The 22009-nt window shown below is 37.5% G+C and overlaps 2 protein-coding genes across 3 annotated transcripts in view; one reads left to right on the top strand and one right to left on the bottom strand.

The window, feature by feature from the left end:
* The window catches only part of crtc1b (CREB regulated transcription coactivator 1b), a 38079-nt gene extending 24579 nt beyond the window's left edge, over nt 1-13500 (top strand). The window contains 6 exon segments of the mRNA XM_048173077.1: nt 211-547; nt 1906-2118; nt 2222-2308; nt 2828-2914; nt 6444-6618; nt 11442-13500. Coding sequence (XP_048029034.1) covers nt 211-547; nt 1906-2118; nt 2222-2308; nt 2828-2914; nt 6444-6618; nt 11442-11653 — 1111 coding nt within the window. The 3' untranslated portion in view covers nt 11654-13500.
* A 3426-nt stretch (nt 13501-16926) lies between these two features.
* Nucleotides 16927-22009, bottom strand: part of LOC125256702 (cartilage oligomeric matrix protein) — a 34512-nt gene continuing 29429 nt past the window's right edge. For both annotated transcript variants that reach the window (XM_048172900.1, XM_048172899.1), the window contains exons 18-20: nt 18985-19157; nt 18751-18890; nt 16927-17581 (exon numbers count right to left, since the gene is read on the bottom strand). In XM_048172900.1, the coding sequence (XP_048028857.1) occupies nt 17526-17581; nt 18751-18890; nt 18985-19157 (369 nt within the window). In that variant the 3' untranslated portion in view covers nt 16927-17525. The remainder of the gene's footprint in view (nt 17582-18750; nt 18891-18984; nt 19158-22009) is intronic.

Raw genomic sequence — 22009 nt, 5'->3', positions numbered from 1 at the left:
TTAAATACCTGTCTAATGTTAATCAAACAACAAAAGATCTTAAATAAATGTTAAATAAACCTACAGTATCTGAAAAAAGAGTTTAGGCTGTTTAATTTACTATTGTATTTGTAATTTGCTAAGTTGCTTCTTTATATAATTTACCCCATTATATAGAAGCATTGCAATATTTAATTGCATATCCCACAGCATAATCTCTCATTTTTTCAGCATATTTCCATCTCCTGATCAAGAAATGAATAGCTCATTGATGCCAGCTGCTCACAGCACAGGCGGCTCCTTACCTGATCTGACAAACATCCAGTTCCCTCCTCCTCTTCCCACCCCGCTTGATCCAGATGACCAGATAACCTTTCCTACGTCCAGCTCCAGTAGTACTAGCAACCTGACCACCAACCTGACACACTTGGGCATCAGTGCTGCTAGTCACATCCCTCCCTCCCCTCCTGCCCAGCACACTGCCTCCGCCCCCTCACCCAGTATTAGCCCACAGCAGCCCACCCCAACGCTACCACCTGCGGTCTCACCTCAGATATCCATCGCACAGGTAAGCCAGTGAGTTTTACATTTGTAACATGTGTAATTAAAGAGTTATTTTTATTTCTAACAATCTGTGGGGTACAACCTACTTTACATGCATACACACGGTATACTCATGTAAAGCAATATTTACTATGTAACAAATCTCGACTGCGTGATTGTTTATATCATAGAGAAGTGTAAACTTTATTGTCACACAGCTCTATATATAAAATTGTATATATGTTATATCCAACTTTATCCGCATACATGCCATGCACTCACGTAAAGTGACTATAGCAAATCTCATATAACTCCAGCAGTCGGGGTTTTTTTTTTCATTACTTGAAACAATTTTTTTTAAAAATTGAGACCAATGTGTATTGTCAAAAAACTAAAAACGCTAAATTCATCTTGACTTTATTTGACTCTAATTCATTCTAGTGAGTCATTTGTGTCCCAGCATTTTAAGTAGAGAAATCTTTTATTTCATGCTGCCATTCGAGTTTTAAAGTTCTTTTTAATTAATCTGTTCAAGCTTCATCTAGTCACTCTAAATGAGATCTGAATCAACTGAGAAATCAATAAAATAATTAAGTATGTCCCTTAATTATTTGTCAATCAAAAAAAAAAAACAGTAATAAAAACAGATTAATTCAAAATAGCAACGGATGATATCAAAATTGCACAATTTCTATATCCTAATTATTGTTAATGTAATTCATTTTTCAGGAGCTCATTGCTTCTACGTTCAGTTAAACTGCTAACAGTGATTGTAAATTAATTGCCTAAATTATTACATTATTTACTAACTGCATTCTTTAAATTGTGATGTTGACATGCATTCTCTGTAAAGCTGCTTTGAAATGATATGTATCGTGAAAAGCGCTATACAAATAAATGTAAATTGAATTGAATTGAATTGAAAAAAAGTTTTTAATTTGCTATTATGAAGTGCTTAATTGCATTTTCAGTTTTGTCTTTTATCTCTTGACCTAATATTGACAATAGATAATAGAAAGTGTATTTTATACTTTTTAAAAAACTTATTTGTTACACTGTGGGATCACTGACAATGAGCTAGTAATAAATGTATAGATTTTTGCAATGTCTTTTGAAGACCATGTTTTTTGCAAAATTTCCTCATTCATAACACTAACATCTGCTCCGGGTGTGTGTGTGTGTGTGTGTGTGTGTGTGTGTGTGTGTGTGTGTGTGTGTGTGTGTGTGTGTGTGTGTGTGTGTGTTCAGTAATCACTGTTGTGTGTGCGCACTCGGATAGGTGAAATGCAGAGCACAAATTCTAAGTATGGGACACTATACTTGGCTACACATCACATCACTTTCACTTTCATCTGATTTGTTGATGGTATGTTGTTATCACAGCCGATCACGATGGACAGTCTTTCACTGGAGCAGCAGTTGTCTCAGTACTCACTGCTGAGTTTACTGAATGACCTGCAGAAACAGCCACATACCCTTCCTCAGAACATTCGTCTCATACGGCTCCCACCTCTCACTGTAAGCTCCACCCCCAGCACCGTCCAGACCTCTCTTGCCAGCCAATCACAGACAGACACAAGTGGAACTGCCAATTCAGTAAGTTTTTCTTCTAGTGCATGCATTTTGCATTAGGTTGATATTTCACTTATGTAAAATTCAACACATATCACATAATTCTAATGCCCTTTCCTCCCAACAGTATCGCAGTCAGACCGGCTCTTCGGCCAATCAGTCACCAACATCTCCAGTGTCCAATCAGGGCTTCTCACCCGGCGGTTCACCTCAAGTAAGCATTACACCTCTACGGGTTCATTCTGCATTTAATGAATTTTTGTAATTTTGTGTTTATTGGCATCTCAGAGTAGACTTTTCTCTATTGCCACCACTTTCAGTACACACTTTCACACTGTTACGTCTATTTATGTTGATGTCTTACATCTGGCTAATTTCCTTTAGGTGTGTGTGTGTGTGTTTGTCATGGTTATGGACTCTTATTTTGATATTCTGTTTTAGTTCCTGTTTCCTCGTCCTCTTTAGTTTTGGTTTCTTTGGTTACTGATTATGTCCTTGTTTGCTTCTATGGTTATGATATGCACCTGTCTCTTTTATGTTTACCTGGTATATTCCCTGTTATGTTCAGTCCCTTGTCGGTTCTTGTTAATGATTTATGTTTTCAGCACATAAATCAGTTCCTGCATTTCTCCTCAGTATTTTGGAATATGATAAAGACTGTCTAGTTGTATCTTCATCTTCGTGCACGCTTACCACAGCATTACAGCGTTCTTAATGGATATTTCTTTCATAGCATATTCAGGTGGTTGGCAGCATCTTTGGGGATTCATTCTATGATCAGCAACTTCCGTCCAGACAGACCAATGCCCTATCCAACCAGGTACGTACATGTGCGGCATTTAAAATCACTCTTTATACCTTTTTTATTAAGATGTAAATAACATAACAAAACTCTGAAACTTTGTTACCATTTGAAACTCAAGGCTGATTTCAGCTCAAGAGTGAGTCATATGAGCTGATTAAGAGAGAAAGTGAATTGCCTGATTGATTCAGTTCATGATTCAGACTGATGATTCTGTTCAGTTCAGAACCAGAAAAGCAAAATAACTAGATTAGTACTGTTCTTTGTTCACAAGTTGGACATTTCATCCCGGTGCGGTGCATGTTAGTTTTTGTGTGCAGTCAGAGCACACAAAAGAAGAAAATATATATTTTTGCTTAAAAAATAGATAGAAATTATAAAAAATAATAAACACAACGACAATTCTGAAAACAAAATATCAAGTCAGAAAACAATGACAAATCAGAAAACAAAATAACATGTCAGAAAACACAATGTCAGACAAAGTCAGACAAAATGGAAAAGGTATGTATATTTTGTGAATTCAACACTTACCGCTGATTGGATGAGACCAGTTTCAATCAAGACATGCAGAAAGCACAGCAGGCTGTGACAGTAGACATTTAAAAAAAAAATTAAATAAATGTAAATTTAAAAAAATGTAAATAAAGTGCCTAATAGTTACTTAATAGGCCTACAATATTACTTAATAAAACAATCCAATCTGAGAAGTGGGAGAGTTTAGCTTTTAATGCGAGCGACCTGAGTTCAAGTTTCCCCTTTTCACGATCCCATTCTTCTCTCTATACCCATCGCTCATGAGTTTGGAGAGGCATTACTTTTTTTTTTTTTTTTTTATGTAAATAAAGGGGTACTTAATAGACATACTGTATATACACAAACACTGCAGTTACAATTGCATAAATAATGCTATGAGATAATATTTTGTTGTGTTGAATATTGATGTATTAAATGTTTTTTTAATGAAATTGTACTTTATGAAACTAAAAATGAAACTACCTTAATGAATCTCTAGTCAAACGGCTGATCCATTCAAAAAGAAGTGTGTCTAAAAAAATGTTGCTTCCTTAAGTTAAAGGGTTAGTTCACCAAAAATGAAAATGATGTAATTAATGACTCACCCTCATGTCGTTCCAAACCCGTAAGACCTTCGTTCATCTTCAGAACACAGTTTAAGATATTTTAGATTTAGTCCGAGAGCTTTCTGTCCCTCCAATTAAAATGTTTGTACGGTATACTGTCCATGTCCAGAAAGGTAATAAAAACATTATCAAAGTAGTCCATGTGACATCAGTGGGTTAGTTAGAAGTTTTTGAAGCATCGAAAATACATTTTGGTCCAAAAATAACAAAAACTACGACTTTATTCAGCATTGTTTTCTCTTCCAGAATCCTTTCCATTGAATTGATTCCATTGAATTGATTCCATTGAACTGATTCCATTGAATCCTTTCATCTGTCGGCGTTGGTAATCCACTTTTACGTGGTTGTTTTTGGCGATTAGGAGATCCGCAACATGCACACTTACGCACCATTTTAAAAAATATAGCAATACCAAAATACAAACAATGTAGAATAGCTTGAATACAGCGTGCATCTCCCTCAGACTGTAAACGTAGCTCGGGCACACCGAATAACACGTCAGCAGCGTCTTACATCAGCAGCGTCACTGCGGAGTCGTGAACAATGCGGATTGACAACAGACCCGGAAGAGAATACAATGCTGAATGCTGAAAGTCGTAGTTTTTGTTATTTTGGACCAAAATGTTTTTGCGATGCTTCAAAATGTCACGGATGTCCTAATTGCCAAAAACAACCACGGCGACGTAAAAGCGCATTACCAACACCGACAGATGAAAGGATTCAATGGAATCAATTCAATGAAATCAATTCAATGGAATCAGTTCAATGGAATCAATTCAATGGAATCAGTTCAGTTGAATCAGTTCAATGGAATCAATTCAATGGAATCAGTTCAATGGAATCAGTTCAATGGAATCAATTCAATGGAATCAGTTCAATGGAATCAATTCAATGGAATCAGTTCAATAGAATCAATTCAATGGAATCAGTTCAATGGAATCAATTCAATGGAATCAATTCAATGGAATCAGTTCAATGGAATCAATTCAATGGAATCAATTCAATGGAAAGGATTCCGGAAGAGAAAACAATGCTGAATAAAGTCGTAGTTTTTGTTATTTTTGGACCAAAATGTATTTTCGATGCTTCAAAAACTTCTAACTAACCCACTGATGTCACATGGACTACTTTGATGATGTTTTTATTACCTTTCTGGACATGGACAGTATACCGTACAACATTTTCAATGGAGGGACAGAAAGCTCTCGGACTAAATCTAAATTATCTTAAACTGTGTTCCGAAGATGAACGGAGGTCTTACGGGTTTGGAACGACATGAGGGTGAGTCATTAATGACATAATTTTCATTTTTGGGTGAACTAACCCTTTAAGTACAATCAACTTACCTGTACAAGTCATTTCAACTTAAACTACATTAAACTGTTTTAAAAAATGATTTCAATCTTGTAAAAAATAAAAAAATAACTTAATGATATTTTTTACAGTGAGTTCTACTGTGGCTTTGTTTGGAACTTTTTTCATTGGCGAAATAGAGTACAACTTACATTTATTACAAATATTTGTGTAAAATGTGTAAAACTTACTGTTTATTGAACTTTATAAAATCAATATCACGTACAATCGAGCTGCAAAAACAGCACTCTATACCATATAATGTAACTACAAGACCAAAACATAGGAATTTTGCCCCATATCTTGAATTTTAGGGGCGTTATAACTGCATTCCAATAGGTTACATCATACAGTGAAAGCGCCTCAAGGTGTGTTTTTGTTTGTTTTTTGCATAGTGAGTGACAAACTCAATGACGTCAGCTTGCACATTGTTAAAACAATTGTTATCTTAGATGATACAGCTCTAATATTTACACATGCACACACGAACCAGCTTTCTACTGTGGCAGCCTGCTGTACTTTCTTCATGTCTCGATTGACAGTTGTCTCGTCCAATCAATGGTAAGTATTCCATTCACAGAATATACCTACCTTTTCCATTTTGTCTGACTTGTCGTTGTGTTTTCTGACTTGCTATTATGTTTTCGGATTTGTCATTGTGATTTCTAAGCTATTTTGTTTTTGGAATTTATGTGTTTTCTGATTTTTTTTTTTTTTTTTTTTGTAGACTTGCCATTGAGTTTATAATTTGATGTTTTGTTTTTGATTTATTATTTTGTTTTCATCATTATGATTTATCATCGTTGTCATTTTTTTATTTTTTTTATTTCATCATCATGAATTCTTTTGGATAATCGTGTAGTGAAAATCTGATGTTGTGACAGCCCAAATATGTATTATGTTACATAATACTTTTAGTGAATTCATACTCACTGGACTGGACTACTGTTTGATTGAATGTGAAGGTGCAGGAATAACATTTGCTGCTGTATTACAAGTTATTTTATTGATTGTTCAAATGAGTTAAAAACTTTCGAATGTTGATCGTGTAGCTGGAACAGTTCAACATGAACATGATGGAGAATCCGGGCGACTCCAGTCACTGTTCAACGCTGAACTACACACATGCAGCCATGATGGGTTTAACTGGGAGCCACAACAGTCAGCAGGAGGCACAGCAGCTGAGCTACAGTAGCCATGGCAACATTCCCAACATCATTCTCACAGGTATTGTATCTTTCAGTTTAACAAGAATGTATTTATGCAAATGTATTTTGAAGAAATGTCACATAGGTACAATAAAAGCATTAAGGCTCTTTACCTATTTGGTACAAGCACAGGTTTTGCGGAGAACAGAATGTTTGCATAAAGTCATCATTAAAACTCTGTTTACAACCCATTTTATATCTGTAATCTGTATTTTGTTTGTAAAACAGGATATTAAGTAAAACAGGACATTAAACAAGAAATGTAGGGTGGGACTTGATTTGAAGAATATGAATATTTTGATTTCATGAATATTTTAAAGAGTAACAACATGCAAATAAATGGGTTTCTGTTAATCCATCTGGATAGAAAGTTGTGTTTACAAGATTCAGTTTCAGTTATACCCAGCGCTGAATGACATTTAAAAACAAAAGCTGTGATTGTTTTTTTTTTTTACTGTATATGTCAGGCATGTTTTTTATTATTTTATTTTTGGCAAGAATACAATGCAAAGTTAGGCAAAAGTCTGGCTGTGCAAGAATGAATGTAACAAGACTTATGCCCCGTTCACACATACAGTGAATTTATTACTTGAGGTCACTATTTTTATTTTTAATACTAATGGCATCAGATACTCAGAAAACAGAAGAAATTGTGATGCAATGGTCAGTAGCATCCATCTGTATAGTGTCAGTACTTAAAGCTGCAGTCCGTAAGTTTTGCCTCTTTGTCGCCATCTCTGTTTGAAACCTGCCATTGCAGTTATTTGCGGAATTATATTATTTGTGCATCTGCATGGCTCCTCAGCGTGGATGAGTCTAATGTTTTGAGAAGAATGTGTGGCTGTCAGTCACCGCACCGGTTGATACTGTACTTCGAAGTCACAGATTGTAGTCTTGGAAGTATAACCAAAATAAGAATTTTCACCAGAAAATGTCATCTGAACAAGAAAGTAACAAAATCTGCCACTTTTGTTCTGACCAACTGAGAAAAAAAGCACTACAATAAATTACGCTACCAATGGTGATTAAATCTAATGATCTCTTATCTCATATCACATCAAACAGTGCAAATTATTATTATTGTTATTGTTATTATTATTATATATTTATTAGGGCATTTCTCCCAGACCTCAGAGGCCATTATGTTCTCATACGAACAGAGAATATGTCAATGGTCTCGTATATAACCACTGGGGGGATCTGCGTTTGCGTCCTCAATCCAGACTGACGCACCAGATCCTCATGTGGTCTCAGGGGAAGTTGCTCTCGCTGAGAGCACTTCTTTATCCCTGAGTGTGGGAGCAAGCATCCTGTCAAGGCAGGGGCTGAGACCTGGGGAATAAAGACTCCACCTCGGGTTGATGGGTTTTACGTAGCTAGAGACGTCTTGTTGCCAACCGTAGCTCTCCCTCTCTCATCCGGCTCCTTTTGGACTGGACGCCATGGTTCAGATGTGGCCGAGGCTTCGGCTATACGCATTTCCCCCAGATCGCTCTGCTCCCAGGAGTTCTAGAAAGAGTTTACCAGGACGGGGTCTGTCTGCTGTTGGTAGCCTTGTTCCGGCCGGCCTGAGTTTGGTTTTCAGACCTGGTAGCCCTCCTGGATGGCCTCCACATATACTCCACATACGGCTTGATATTTCACCCTCGGCTGGAGATGTGGAAACTGTGGATCTGGCCCCTGAGGGGGATCAGTTCCTAAATGCAGGTCTCTCTGCTGAGGTAGTAGAGACCATACTCAATTCTAGAGCTCCCTCCACGAGGAAACTCTGAAATGCAGAGTATTTACTATATGGTGTAGGACACTGGTCTCAAACTCAATTCCTGGAGGGCCACAGCTCTGCACAGTTTAGCTCCAACCAGCTCCAACTCACACCCGCTTGTAAGTTTCAAGTAATCCTGAAGACCTCGATTAGGTGGATCAGGTGTGTTTGATTAGCGTTGGAGCAAAACTATGCAGAGCTGTGGCCCTCCAGGAATTGAGTTTGAGACCACTGGTGTAGGAGGTGTCTATTTGACCCAGTCAACTGCCTGGTGGCTACAGTGCTGGGTTCCTCCAAGACCGCTTTTCTGCTGGCCTTTCACCATCCATACTAAAGGGGTACGTGGCAGCAATATCTGCCTTCCACACACCTTTAGATGGTGCATCTATGAGGAGACACCATCTTATAACTCGTTTCCTACATGGAACCCTGAGGATGAGGCCTACGCCTCAAGTCAGGATTCCAATCTGGGACCTGATGGCAGTTCTGGAAGGGTTTTCCCTGGAACCCTGTGAGCCGTTGTACACGGCATCTGACAAATGTATCACTCCTAAGATGGCGTTTCTACTAGCAATTACATCCCTCATGAGAGTTGGGGACTTACAAGCTCTGTCAGTTGCCCCCTCCTGTCTGGAGTTTGCTCTGGGTTTGCACCCGAGACCAGGTTATGTACCTAAATTACCACTATGTGGCTCAGTTAATAGTCCTTCATGCCTTCATCCTCCTCAGGTGTTGGCTGAACGTGAGAAGCTACTCTGCCTTGTCAGAGCCCTTGAGGTATACTTGAGGAAAAACTCTCAGTGGAGTAATCTGATCAACTGTTGGTATGCTTTGGGCCCCCAATTAGGGCTGCCCCGCTACCAAACCTACTATAAGCAGGTGGATTGTTGAAGCTATTTCTATTGCATATGAGGTGCATGGGCTGCCTTTACCTCTGCCTCTCAAATCTCATTCCACATGAAGTATGGCATCTTCTACAGCACCTTCATCAGTGCTATAGCCTGGACCTGCCGGCCACACCGGGATCCCAGGTGCTCACGTCCTGAGCTGTGCTTTAATTGCTTCACACCAGGACAGGCATTCCGTCAGCATGGCGACGTGGGTATATCGTTCCCCAAAGTGTTGTCATGGTAATGCAGTGCGAGTTCCCTCGAAAGGGAATGTCTCAGGTTACGCATGTAACCATGGTTCCCTAAGAAGGGAACGAGACACTGCGTTCCCTTGCCATACTTCCTGCATGCCTGGGAGCGGCTTGTTTCAGATCAGAAGCTGAAACAGCTATGTTGCCTGCTCCCTTTATAGCTTCCGTGTTCCGCTGGCACACGCCACAGGATGACATTGCACCAATCAGAATAGGACTAGTTGTACACGCCTTCAGGAGAGCTTATGCAGAAGTGATTCCCCAGTGTCATCATGGCAAAGCAGCGTTTCGTTCCCTTCTCAGGGAACCATGGTTTCATACATAACCTGAGATGTTCTTCCTTTTGCTTTTGAGGGTCAGGCCTACTGATACAGAGTCCTCCTTTTCAGGTTGTCCCTGTCACCTTGCGTCTTCATGAATGTCGTAGAGGCTGCCGTTGCCCCACAAGTGGGCGCTCGCATCCTCAATTATTCTGACGACTGGCTGATTCTAGCTTACTCTTGAGATTTATTGTGTTCACACCTCAGCCAATTGCCGCTTCAGGTCAACTGGGAAAAGAGCAAGCTGTCCCCACTGCAGAGCATCTCTTTTCTTGGTATGGAGTTGGACTCAGTCACTATAACGGTGCATCTCATGAACAAGCGTGTTCAATTGATGCTGAACTGCCTAAAGTCACTCAGGGGAGACAGCAGTCCCACTGAAACAATTTCAGAGGCTCCTGGCGCATATGGTATCCTTGGCGGCAGTTACACCACTTACTGGCCCTGTTGAGATTTCGGACGTTGATCCAGGGCAAGCATGTGTTGGTCCAGATGTACAACATGGTGGCATCACCATATATGAATCATCAAGGCGGTTTACACTCACATCACATGCTGCAACTCATCTGCAATCACTGTGGGCCACTCACCTCCCAGGGGAACTCAAACATGCAGCGAACGCACTGTCACGATGAGAGCCACTCCAGGGAGAGTGGAGTCTCTATCCCCAGGTGGTCCAGCTAATCTGGAGTCGATTTCGGTGAAGCACAATTTTGCCCTGTTCGCTTCCCAAGAATCATCCCACTGCCCGCTGTGGTATTTCCTGACCGAGGTCCCTCTCAGCTTGGATGCGCTGGCCCTGGGCCTATACAAATATGAATTTCCCCCAGTGATTACATAAGGCATGATACATTTGTTTCTTTCCGTATACCTTTTAATGTTTATTCATGTGTATTTCATGCTATAACTAGTAGCAAAGAGGAAGAGATGATCGGTTCACATGCGCTCTGCACTGCCTCTTGAACTGAGGAAGATACAGCAATCTGTCACACCACATTAAAGCACATCAAAACGATATTTATTGTTTGAATTCATTATAAAATTGACAGAATTTGAAAGTTCAGATTTTGTTTCATATAAAAAGTAACAAGTCACAAGCTTATTGTGATTATAGAATGGTAGGCATGTTATTGTACAAGTAATGTTTAGTGAAGTTTTGTTCACTCATCAACTGAAAACAGAATATACTAAGATCTTGGTTCATAAAAATCGAATAAAAGATTGATTAAAAATGAGAAATCGATATTGTCAAACCAGATCTAGCATCCACGCAGCTGACATGTTTACCTGTTGTAGCTTATCAATGTTGTGTGCATAAAAAAGTCACTGACACAGTCAAATTGTGCCTTCGGAGAAACACTAATTATTAACGGTACCCATTTCAGTCATAGATTTCGGACCTTCAAAACTGTTTTAGCCGAAACTGACAATTAATTTTTGGCCATAATTTCAGTGCATCACTAAACAGAACTTTATTAAATGTAGACTTATGGCAGACAGAAGACAATGATGTCATCTCCAACTCAAATTAAAAAAATTAATGGCTTGTAGTCACTCTGTTGTTACTGTACACCTGTTTAATAGTTGCTAACTGGCATTTTTTATTTGTTGCACACTAGTGACAGGGGAATCTCCACCCAGTCTCTCCAAAGACCTCACCAGCTCATTAGCCAGTGTTGGTGACGTCAGCTTTGATGCAGACTCTCAATTCCCATTGGACGAGTTGAAGATTGACCCCTTGACACTGGACGGACTGCATATGCTCAACGACCCGGACATGGTTCTCACCGACCCGGCCACTGAGGACACATTCCGCATGGATCGACTGTGAGCCTGTGAATGCAATTTTAAGCGAGACTTTCCGCTGCATGGCCTCTCTGTTCACCATCTGGTCAGTGGCTGACCTATCCTCCCAACCACCCACATAACAGCATGCTGCCAAACCACTCATGGCCAGGGGCCGGTGGTGGTAGCAAGGGTTTGGGGGGTGTGGAGGTGGACGTGCTGTATCCACACTGGATTGTTTCCAATGCACAATACTGTCCACCATCCACTCTCTTCATGTATTCATGTTTTAGGTTTTGTTTTTTGTTTGTTTGTTTTTTTTGCATCCAGTTATCTTGGTTGGTCGCCAACGTGCATTTTCTGTTTGTCTTGATGTATTTTGTGTTTTGTTTATCCTTTTTGATTCCGTAGGCATATAGGTCTCATTTTATGGTTCACACCATTTTTGTTATGTTTACTAATTCATATTTATTTCAGTATGTATAATTATTTTCGTCACATTAAGTGAATTGCCAATTTGCATCTATTTTAAAATGTTTACATAATTTTGCCATATGTCCATGAAGAATTACCTGTTTGTGTAATTATGTGTGTGAAATCGACATATTTATTTATATATATATATATATATATATATATATATATATATATATATCATATTTCTGTAAGGAGCACTACTCCCCCAGATTGTGTATTGAGAGTTGAAGGGAGCGTTGCTCATTGTACACTGGAAGGCATAAAGTTTGCTTTTACAAAATGGCTTCCATCGTATTTCAATTTGCTAGCATCATGTAACATCCAAACATTTCAAGATGTCACGATTGGTGTTATCATTCTTGTTTTTTAATATTTGCCTGTAATTCATGAAATTTTCTAGCAAAAGGACAGCAGTCTCTCGATGGAAATATAACCCATATTTTGGTGTTTTTGTGGACTGTCACGTGACTTTCTGTATGTTTTGCATATCTTATTCAAATTGAAGATTCAATTACTGTTATCACTGTAATGTACATTTCAACAGTGGTCAGTAAACGTGACCCAAGAGCTGCTGCAGAAACCTGCTGAACACTTCACTGTGAGAGGACCTGATTTTGCCTTATATGAACAAAATGCTGTTTTTAACTGTCAATGTGTTTTTCTAATCGTCTCTGAAGTGTTTTCCTCTCAATATTCTTTTTTTACTAATGCCATTTTGTTTAGTATTGAATGCTGTATAGTTTGTACCTGTGCTGCCAAACATAACTCAAGGTTCTGTGTGAAGATGATGTCATTCATCAGACATGGGGAGAGTAATGCTCCTTATTCAGTGCTGTTTACGGGAGTTTGTGTTTTTCATTCCCACATGTATGTTCGAGCCCTGTCGCAGCTTGATCAAGTGATGGTTTTTGCCCTGTGTGCTATAGCAGAGGTCTTTAACCCTGCTCCTGGGGAGAGTTGAGTTCCAACCCTGATCAAACACACCTGCATCAGCTAATCAAGCTCTTTGGGATCGCTTGAAAACACACAGGCAGGTGTGCTGAAGCAGGTTTGAAATAAACTTTGTAGGACAGTGTGTCCCCAGGAGCAAGGTTGAAAACCTCTGTGCTATAAAAAGGAATTAAGGAATCACTCATTTACAATTCAGTAACAGTTATGATCTCTATATGCAGTGGGGTCTAAAAAAAAACACCCCTTTTTTCATTCAAACCTGGAAAGTTGTACAATTTTAAAAATAAATCTAAAACAAAGAAAAGTTAAATTAAAAAAAAATATATATATATATATAAATTTAAAAAAAATAGAATTAAAAGTTGTATCTGAGCTAACGTAAACTAATAATGACCAGTTGTATTTTTAAGAATTAGTGTTAAAGGATTAGTCCACTTTTAAATATACTTTTCCTGATAAATTTACTCACCCCCATGTCATCCAAGATGTTCATGTCTTTCTTTCGTCAGTCGAAAAGAAATGAAGGTTTTTGATGAAAACATTCCAGGATTATTCTCCTTATAGTGTATTTCAATGGCTACCAACAGATTGAAGGTCCATATTACAGTTTCAGTGCGGCTTCAAGGGCTTTAAACGATACCAAATGAGTAATAAGGGTCTCATCTAGCGAAACGATCGGTCATTTTCGAAAAAAATACAACCGTTTATGCTTTATAAACAAAATATCGCCTTGAACGTACTTTCCGCTTCCGCATTCTTCATAACGCTTACGCTGAATGTCCTACGCCTTCCCTATTCAAGTTACGGAAAAAACCGAAACTGGCGCCGCGTTCGTTCCGTAAGTAGAATAGGGAAGGCGTAGGACATTCAGCGTAAGCGTTATGAAGAATGCGGAAGCGGAAAGTACGTTCAAGGCGATATTTTGTTTATAAAGCATAAACGGTTGTATTTTTTTCGAAAATGACCGATCGATTCGCTAGATAAGATCCTTATTACTCATCTGGTATGGTCTAAAGCCCTTGAAGCTGCATTGAAACTGTAATATGGACCTTCAATCTGTTGGTAGCCATTGAAATACACTATAAGGAGAATAATCCTGGAATGTTTTCATCAAAAACCTTCATTTCTTTTCGACTGATGAAAGAAAGACATGAACATCTTGGATGACATGGGGGTGAGTAAATTTATCAGGAAAAGTGTATTTAAAAGTGGACTAATCCTTTAACAAAGATTAAAAAAATACTATAACAATTGTATTGCTAAGAAATTTGGCAACAATTTACAGTAAGGTCTCATTAGTTAATGTTTATTAATGCATTAACTAACAATGAGTAATACAATTGTTACAGTATTTATTAATTTTTGTTAAAGTTAATAAAAATACAGCTGTTCATTGTTAGTTCGTGTCAGCTCATGTTAAATATTTGAATTAAATATTAACAGATACAACATTTTAATAATGTATTAGTATATACTGAAATTAACATGAGCTAAAAGTAATAAATGCTTTAGAAGTACTTTTCATTGTTAGTTTATTTTAACTGTTAACAAATTGAAACTTATTGTAAAGTGTTACCAGAAATCCTAAGAGATTTGTTATTTATTTGTTATGCGGATGATATAGATTACACTCTAAAAAACGCTGGGTTAAAAACAACCCAAGTTGGGTTGAAAATGGACAAACCCAGCGATTGGGTTAAATGTTTGCCCAACCTGCTGGGTAGTTTTATTTAAACCAACTATTGTTTAAAAATTGCTATATGGCTAGCTTAAAATGAACCCAAAATAGTTGGGAAATTAAAAACCAGATGCAATTAGAGGCAACAATAATAGACAAAAGGTGAATGTTTATTAATAAGCTTTAATATTTTATTAATATAATTTAATAGTTTATTAATATACATTTATTAATAAGCAATTTAATAAATGTTTATTGTTTAATAATTAGTCATTGAACATTAATAAATGTTCATTTCCAACATACTTTGGGTTAATTTTAATTAAGCAATACAGTAATTTTTAAACAATAGTTGAGTTAAATAAAACTACCCAGCAGGTTGGGCAAACATTTAACCCAACCGCTGGGTTTGTCCATTTTCAACCCAACTTGGGTTGTTTTTAACCCAGCATTTTTTAGAGTGTATGATTTCATTATAGAAATTATCCATTTTCAGCCTTTTGGGTCCCACTGTATCTAATTTGTCAGTCTAAAAACATAAATTTTATGCTACTGTGGATAAATTACCTGGTGAAGTTTAGTCCTTTTTGGCCAGATACATTTTGATCCTTCAAGGAAATAACTCTTAAAACTGTGCAAATCCCATTTGTGATTCCTATGCAAACTAAAACTGTTAATCAACTAACAATCTGGAATATTTTCATTTGAATATGAATTGTGTACTAAGGGCTGAGAAGTAAGGGTTGGCTCAGATGGTGGATAAACTGTAGTTTATTAGACATAACAAAAAATAACTGCAATACTCACTTAAGTTTTTTTATTCCTCAAACTGTGCCATTCAAAATATTTCTTCTTTTGTTTTTACGTTTACCATGTAAAACGTGTTTGTCTCAGACACTTTTTTCCTGAAAATAGTGTACATAAAGCTTATCACAAGAATATGGTGACTGCATGTCAAAACGAGAAAATACCTATAGAGAACGAGGTCTTCATTAGCTTGGCTGATTCCAATGAAAAGATTCACTGCACATAAAACGATATAGACCCCAGAGACACAGTGCATGTATTAGTTAATGCTAGTGGTGTCATTTTACTGGTTTATCACTGATAACCATGTCTATGATCATGTTTAGAAACAGAATGTATTTATGGGGCTCCATGTTATGATAGTGCATTACACCAAAATGACATGCTTGGCAATGCTTGACCAAAGCACTATTGTTTTCTGATCTGTTATGTTGCCTTTTTTGGGGGGATGGGTCACAGTAGCATTTTTCTGTTCATCACAGTTGTAGCATGTTTGATATCCTCATTTGGGTCATTCCCACTCCCTGTCGATTTGCTCAGCCCTTGTATCTTGAGTTTCCGTTTGAAATCCTGTCAGAAGTCTGGAAGATATGGCAGCTTTCATACTGATGTATGTGCATTTCTTCAAAATCTTCTGGCTGTTGCTCCTCGGCGCTTCAGCCATGGCTTTGCTCATGAAACTTGGACTGTTTTAACTTCTGAGAATGCTGACTGTTCAACCCTGTACATGCATTTTCCCCCAGTTTATTGTGAAGGTGTTCTCTGTATTGCACTGATAATTCAGAGGGAAAACAATTCTGGAAGCGTATATGTGACTTCCCAATGCAAACCAAAAAAAGGGCTCAGTCTGTTTGTTGCTTTACCATGTTAAACATTAGGAGATGTGGGCAGACTGCATGTGTTTATTGCTCAAATAAGCTGTTGTTGATGCAGCATGCAGCCAGACTGCCTGTTTGGGGCATTTTATTGGAGCAGTTTTAGCTAACAGCACTTATGTGTATGTTGGACTTGTTCATTTGTGTCCTGATTATTTGTGTGAGAGCAAACCCCCTTTAGCGTAAATTCCCCTTTAAGCCTTAATAGAACTGCTGAGCAGTTAGTTACCATGATTACCATGTCCATACCATTAAGACTAATAAGGACTTAGTTGACTAGATGGGATGTACTTCTTGATAAACATAATGATAGTGACCCATAGGATAGCGCTAACCAGTATAACAACCCTTCCCCTTTCATAACATTAGCATAAACTAAGTGCCATCTATATTGATTTCTTTCTGTAAAGATGATATATTTTTTATTTCGTCAACTGCCATTTCACTTAAGGCAGGATAAGAAGTATTAAAAGACACTGTAAACAAGCCACTCATGAGAGTTTTAGATTACAGAATGCACATCAAATCTTGTGATCTTACAATTTGTGAGCATAAACAGTGCTTGCTCTTTATTGGAATTAACGGTATATTAGGACATATAATTTGTGGTTGTCTAGAGCTTTCATTGGGTTGGATCTATCCAGATGCCCATTTCTATAGTCGCTGTGCTGGTGTGATCATCTTTGTCTCCTATTTGTGGTAACTGATTGTAGAAGGAACTGATTTCGTCTTTGTCGTTTTTGCTGGTCCTTTTCCTTTCTCGGAAAGAAAAAAAAAAAAAGCTAAATATGGATGTGCATGATGTCTCAGCTACATATATCAGAGCCTTCTTGTTATATAATTTATATTTTGTAACCTGTATTTCTGTACGTGTTTTTAAAATACATATATATATATATATATAGATATATATATATTTAAATTCTTGTTTGTGACCTCAGTGCTAATCGGAGTCATCAATGTATCTGTCTATCATTTGGGGTTGTGAGGAAGGCTTGTCTACTGTTGTTCATAAAGTAAAAAAAAAAAAAAAAAAAATGGAGTATAAAATATGACACACATGACAGAAATATACAACTCAAAACACACATTAACCTTGTAAAAAAAGAACTCTGCTGTTGAGTTTTGGTTTAAAAAAGCTGGATTTGCTGGGTTCTGAATGTCTCAAAGTCCTCTGGGATTGTATCTGCAAAAAAAAAAAAAAAAAAAAAAAAATACAACAGTTGATTTAATAATTCTCTCTTCAGAGACTGTGAATTTTGTATACTCATAAAAAAACATATAAAACCTTAATAATAAGGGGAAAATGAATGAGTCTGCACCTTTTTCCTTTTTTTTTTTCCAAGAAAAAAAATATCTGCTGGATTTTGCAGAATGTATTTAAAGTTTTCCAAGTGAAAGGATATTCATCGATAGTCCATTTGTAAATGGATCATGAAAAGTGGTCACCCAAAGAGGAATTATTGTGAAATTATGAATTACTTTCTGTCATAAATTTGAAATAACACACTCTAAAAAATGCTGGGTTAAAAACAACCCAAGTTGGGTTGAAAATGGACAAACCCAGCGGTTGGGTTAAATGTTTGCCCAACCTGCTGGGTAGTTTTATTTAACTCAACTATTGTTTAAAAATTACTGTATTGCTTAATTAAAATTAACCCAAAGTATGTTGGAAATGAACATTTATTAATGTTCAATGAATAATTATTAAACAATAAACATTTATTAAATTGCTTATTAATAAATGTATATTAATAAACTATTAAATTATATTAATAAAATATTAAAGCTTATTAATAAACATTCACCTTTTGTCTATTATTGTTGCCTCTAATTGCATCTGGTTTTTAATTTCCCAACTATTTTGGGTTCATTTTAAGCTAGCCATATAGCAATTTTTAAACAATAGTTGGTTTAAATAAAACTACCCAGCAGGTTGGGCAAACATTTAACCCAACCGCTGGGTTAAAACAACCCAATCGCTGGGTTTGTCCATTTTCAGCCCAACTTGGGTTGTTTTTAACCCAGCATTTTTTAGAGTGCATGCTTCAATGAATCATTCTAAAAAAGACTGGAATGTATATAAATAAAAATAGATTTTTATTGTTAATATTATTATTATTTCATGATAACTTTAAAAATAGTAAAATATGTTAAACAGCTGGCAGTACTATACTCCTGTTGGTAGGTTTAAGTATTTTCAAATGAGCAAGCAAGTGGTTAAGGATCTGTATAACTTAGTGAATGTTGGGATTTCAGATTATCTGTAGGCCTGACAGTAAGCCCTTTGAGTGAGTGTATACTTGTTTAATTATTTTCTAATATATGCTAATATATTTTATCACAAGAACTGACCGTTGCATCTGTAGCGCAAATTGGCCCAGATGATGTTCTCCTGGGAAAAGCAGAAAACTCCCAGTCTGCCTCCTCTCATGGTTGTGTCAATAATAATTCCTGTGTCTGCCACCATCTGCTGACCTTCATAGAACCGAACCCTGCATCCAAGATATGCAGAGTATTTATCTGAACATGCATAGGACAATATTGCGAATAAACAACAGGAGGCTTTGCAGATGAATCTGACTATACCTAATATAGCCTTCTTGGGGTCTGTGCTGCAGGAACCAGCGGTAAGAAGTCTTGTCTTTCCAGCCAACATTCCTGGAATCTTTCCACAAGAGTTTCACCTGGTTAGTTGAGTCACCTGTGTGCCAGAGTGAATTCCGCAAGTTTTCTCCAGGCCCTGTGTCTGATTTCACTGCCTACCAACAGAATGAAGAAAATTATACTATATTTTATCTGAGCAATAAAAGTTGTCGCTCAGCACTTACTCTGTCACACTAGAGTTCTTACTAGGTCAATTTTATCATCTCTACACTTGGGGTTGCACCGACTAATCGACTAGTCGACTTTAATACTCATCAAAGTCATGCTTAAAGCATCATAGCATAGTCGCTGGTCATGGCACAACAGGATAAGAAATCTTTGAAGTCCACCTTTATGCTAAATTAAATTAAATTAATGACAAATAAATGCATACTCTGAGAGCACTTCACAAGATATGTTTGATTATACCATCTGGATGCTCAATATTCATCGGGTGAATGCACGTTTTAAACAATCTATTGTACAGGTAAGTTAGTCGCTATTCTAAAATGCGTGGCTACAGTAGTGTGCAGATAGATTGCGCGCATACAGAATCATTATTGTCAACACTGTTCTATGATTTATCAATAAAATAGCTTAGAAACTGAAAAGTTCTAGCATATATCTCTTAGTAACTAAGCTTCACTATACACAGTTTCACGTTTACATATAATTAAATAGAGTAAAGTTATGCATATTTAGCATGCTGTCCGTGGGGAAGGGCTCCGGGTTCGGAATTTTGGCCCGATCCCAGAGTACTCCCCCGGGTTGTTGTAAGAATAGGTAGAACTAGAAGTGAGGAGATGGGGTGGAGGAGGGATGCTGATAAACAGTCAAATGAACAGAGGTAAGTCTGCTGTATATATATATACCTCTTGTCATTGGTTAATTAAAGGTGCCCTTGATTCAAAAATTGAATTTACCTTGGCATAGTTAAATAACAAGAGTTCAGTACATGGAAAAGACATACATTGAGTCTCAAACCCCATTGTTTCCTCCTTCTTATATAAATCTCATTTGTTTAAAAGACCTCCGAAGAACAGGCAAATCTCAACATAACACCGACTGTTATGTAACAGTCGGGGTGTACGCCCCAATATTTGCATCAAGCGAATGCCAGAAAGCATTTCTGAACATAGGCTTTCCCAACATTATAAAAGGCATTAGACAAGGGCAGCCAGTTAACGTCTGGAGCTGCACACAGCCGAATCATCAGACTAGGTAAGCAAGAACAACTTGGGGAGCGAAAAATGGCAGATGGAGCAATAATAACTGACAGGCGTGTGCAGGAAATCCATGATAGCATGATATTTTTACTGATATTTGTAAATTGTCTTTCTAAACTGGAGTTTCGTTAGCATGTTGCTAATGTACTGTTAAATGAGGTTAAAGTTACCATCGTTTCTTACTGTATTCACGGAGACAAGAGCCGTCGCTATTTTCATTTTTAAACACTTGCAGTCTGTATCAGGAATTTATAAACACAACTTCATTGAAAAGCTTTATAAATCTCTCCAACAGTGTAGCATTAGCCGTTAGCCACGGAGGACAGCCTCAAATTCACTCAGAATAAAACTTTAACATCCAAATAAATACTTTACTCACATAATTCAAAGCATGCATGCAGCATGCATGACGAACATCTTGTAAAGATCCATTTGAGGGTTATATTAGCTGTGTGAACTTTGTAAATGTGCTGTAATATAGTCGACAGCTGGTGTGGCAGGGAGCATGCGATTTAAGGGGGCGGCGCCGAGTGTAAATCAGTGCATTGTTAATGATGCCCCAAAATATGCAGTTAAAAAAATTTATTTAAAAAAATCTATGGGGTATTTTGAGCTGAAACTTCACAGACACATTCAGGGGACACCTTAGACTTATATTACATCTTGTGAAAGAACGTTCTTGGGCACCTTTAACTGAATGCTCTCCACTTGTGCTAATTAGTTTAATTATCTGAACCTGCTCCTCCCGAACATTGTTAATAAAACATAATTTAGTAGAGAGATGCTGCCAGGTAGAATTAATTCACATGCAATCGCTCTCTCACTAATGCATTCATATAAATGTATCTTTACTGTTCTACTTTATCTGTATATGATTTAGAACGAGCAGAAAACGGAGAAATATAACAACCCAAAGACAAAAGAAATTATAAAAATAAACTTATGTAGGAGCAATAGGCTTGTGGGCATATGCCATAGCTGTGCTCAAGGCAACCCGCGTTCGAGTCTCAGCTCGAGGCCTTTCACACAGAACGCATTTTTGCTTTCAAAAACACGAAACTCGGGCAGTGGAATATGGAAAAATTTAAGGTCTCAAGATGCGTTTTTTAAAAGTTTAACTGATTTAAACTTGAACACCGCATTTTTAGAACGCTGTGTCATGCGCGAGATGCTGCAAAAGATGCAAGACATGAGCGCAACGGTCATATACACATCCGTCAAGCGCGTATTTACATAGAAAATCAATAGAAAAGGAAAGCATTGGAATGGAAAACTGTGTGAACGGCCCCTTATTTGTTCATTAATGACGTCATCGACTAGTCGACGTCAACTCAACTTTAATCACAGAAATGTTGACTTTAAAAAATCTGAAGTCGTTCAACCCCTACTCTACATTGGTTACCTATTAAGTTCCGTATCGATTATTAAGTATTGCTAATGACCTATAAGGCCCTAAATGATTTAGCTCCTGTGTATTTAACCAATCTTCTATCGCCCTATAATCCATCACGCTGGACCATCCTGGACTTTTGGTAGTACCCAGGATACCCTAAGTCCACTAAAGGAGGGAGAACGTTATTACATTTGGCTCCTAAACTCTGGAATAGCCTTCCTGATAATGTTTGGGGATCAGACTCACTCTCCCAGTTTAAATCTAGATTAAAGACATATTTTTGGCCAATGTTGTATCTCATATCCTTGTACTCCAGTTATATCAGATCAAATGCACATGATTATCTTTG

The sequence above is a fragment of the Megalobrama amblycephala genome, linkage group LG21 (assembly GCF_018812025.1).
Source record: "Megalobrama amblycephala isolate DHTTF-2021 linkage group LG21, ASM1881202v1, whole genome shotgun sequence".
Classification (NCBI taxonomy): domain Eukaryota; kingdom Metazoa; phylum Chordata; class Actinopteri; order Cypriniformes; family Xenocyprididae; genus Megalobrama; species Megalobrama amblycephala.
The sequence above is the reverse complement of the archived record's forward strand: the minus strand, read 5'-3'. Positions and strand labels throughout refer to the sequence as shown.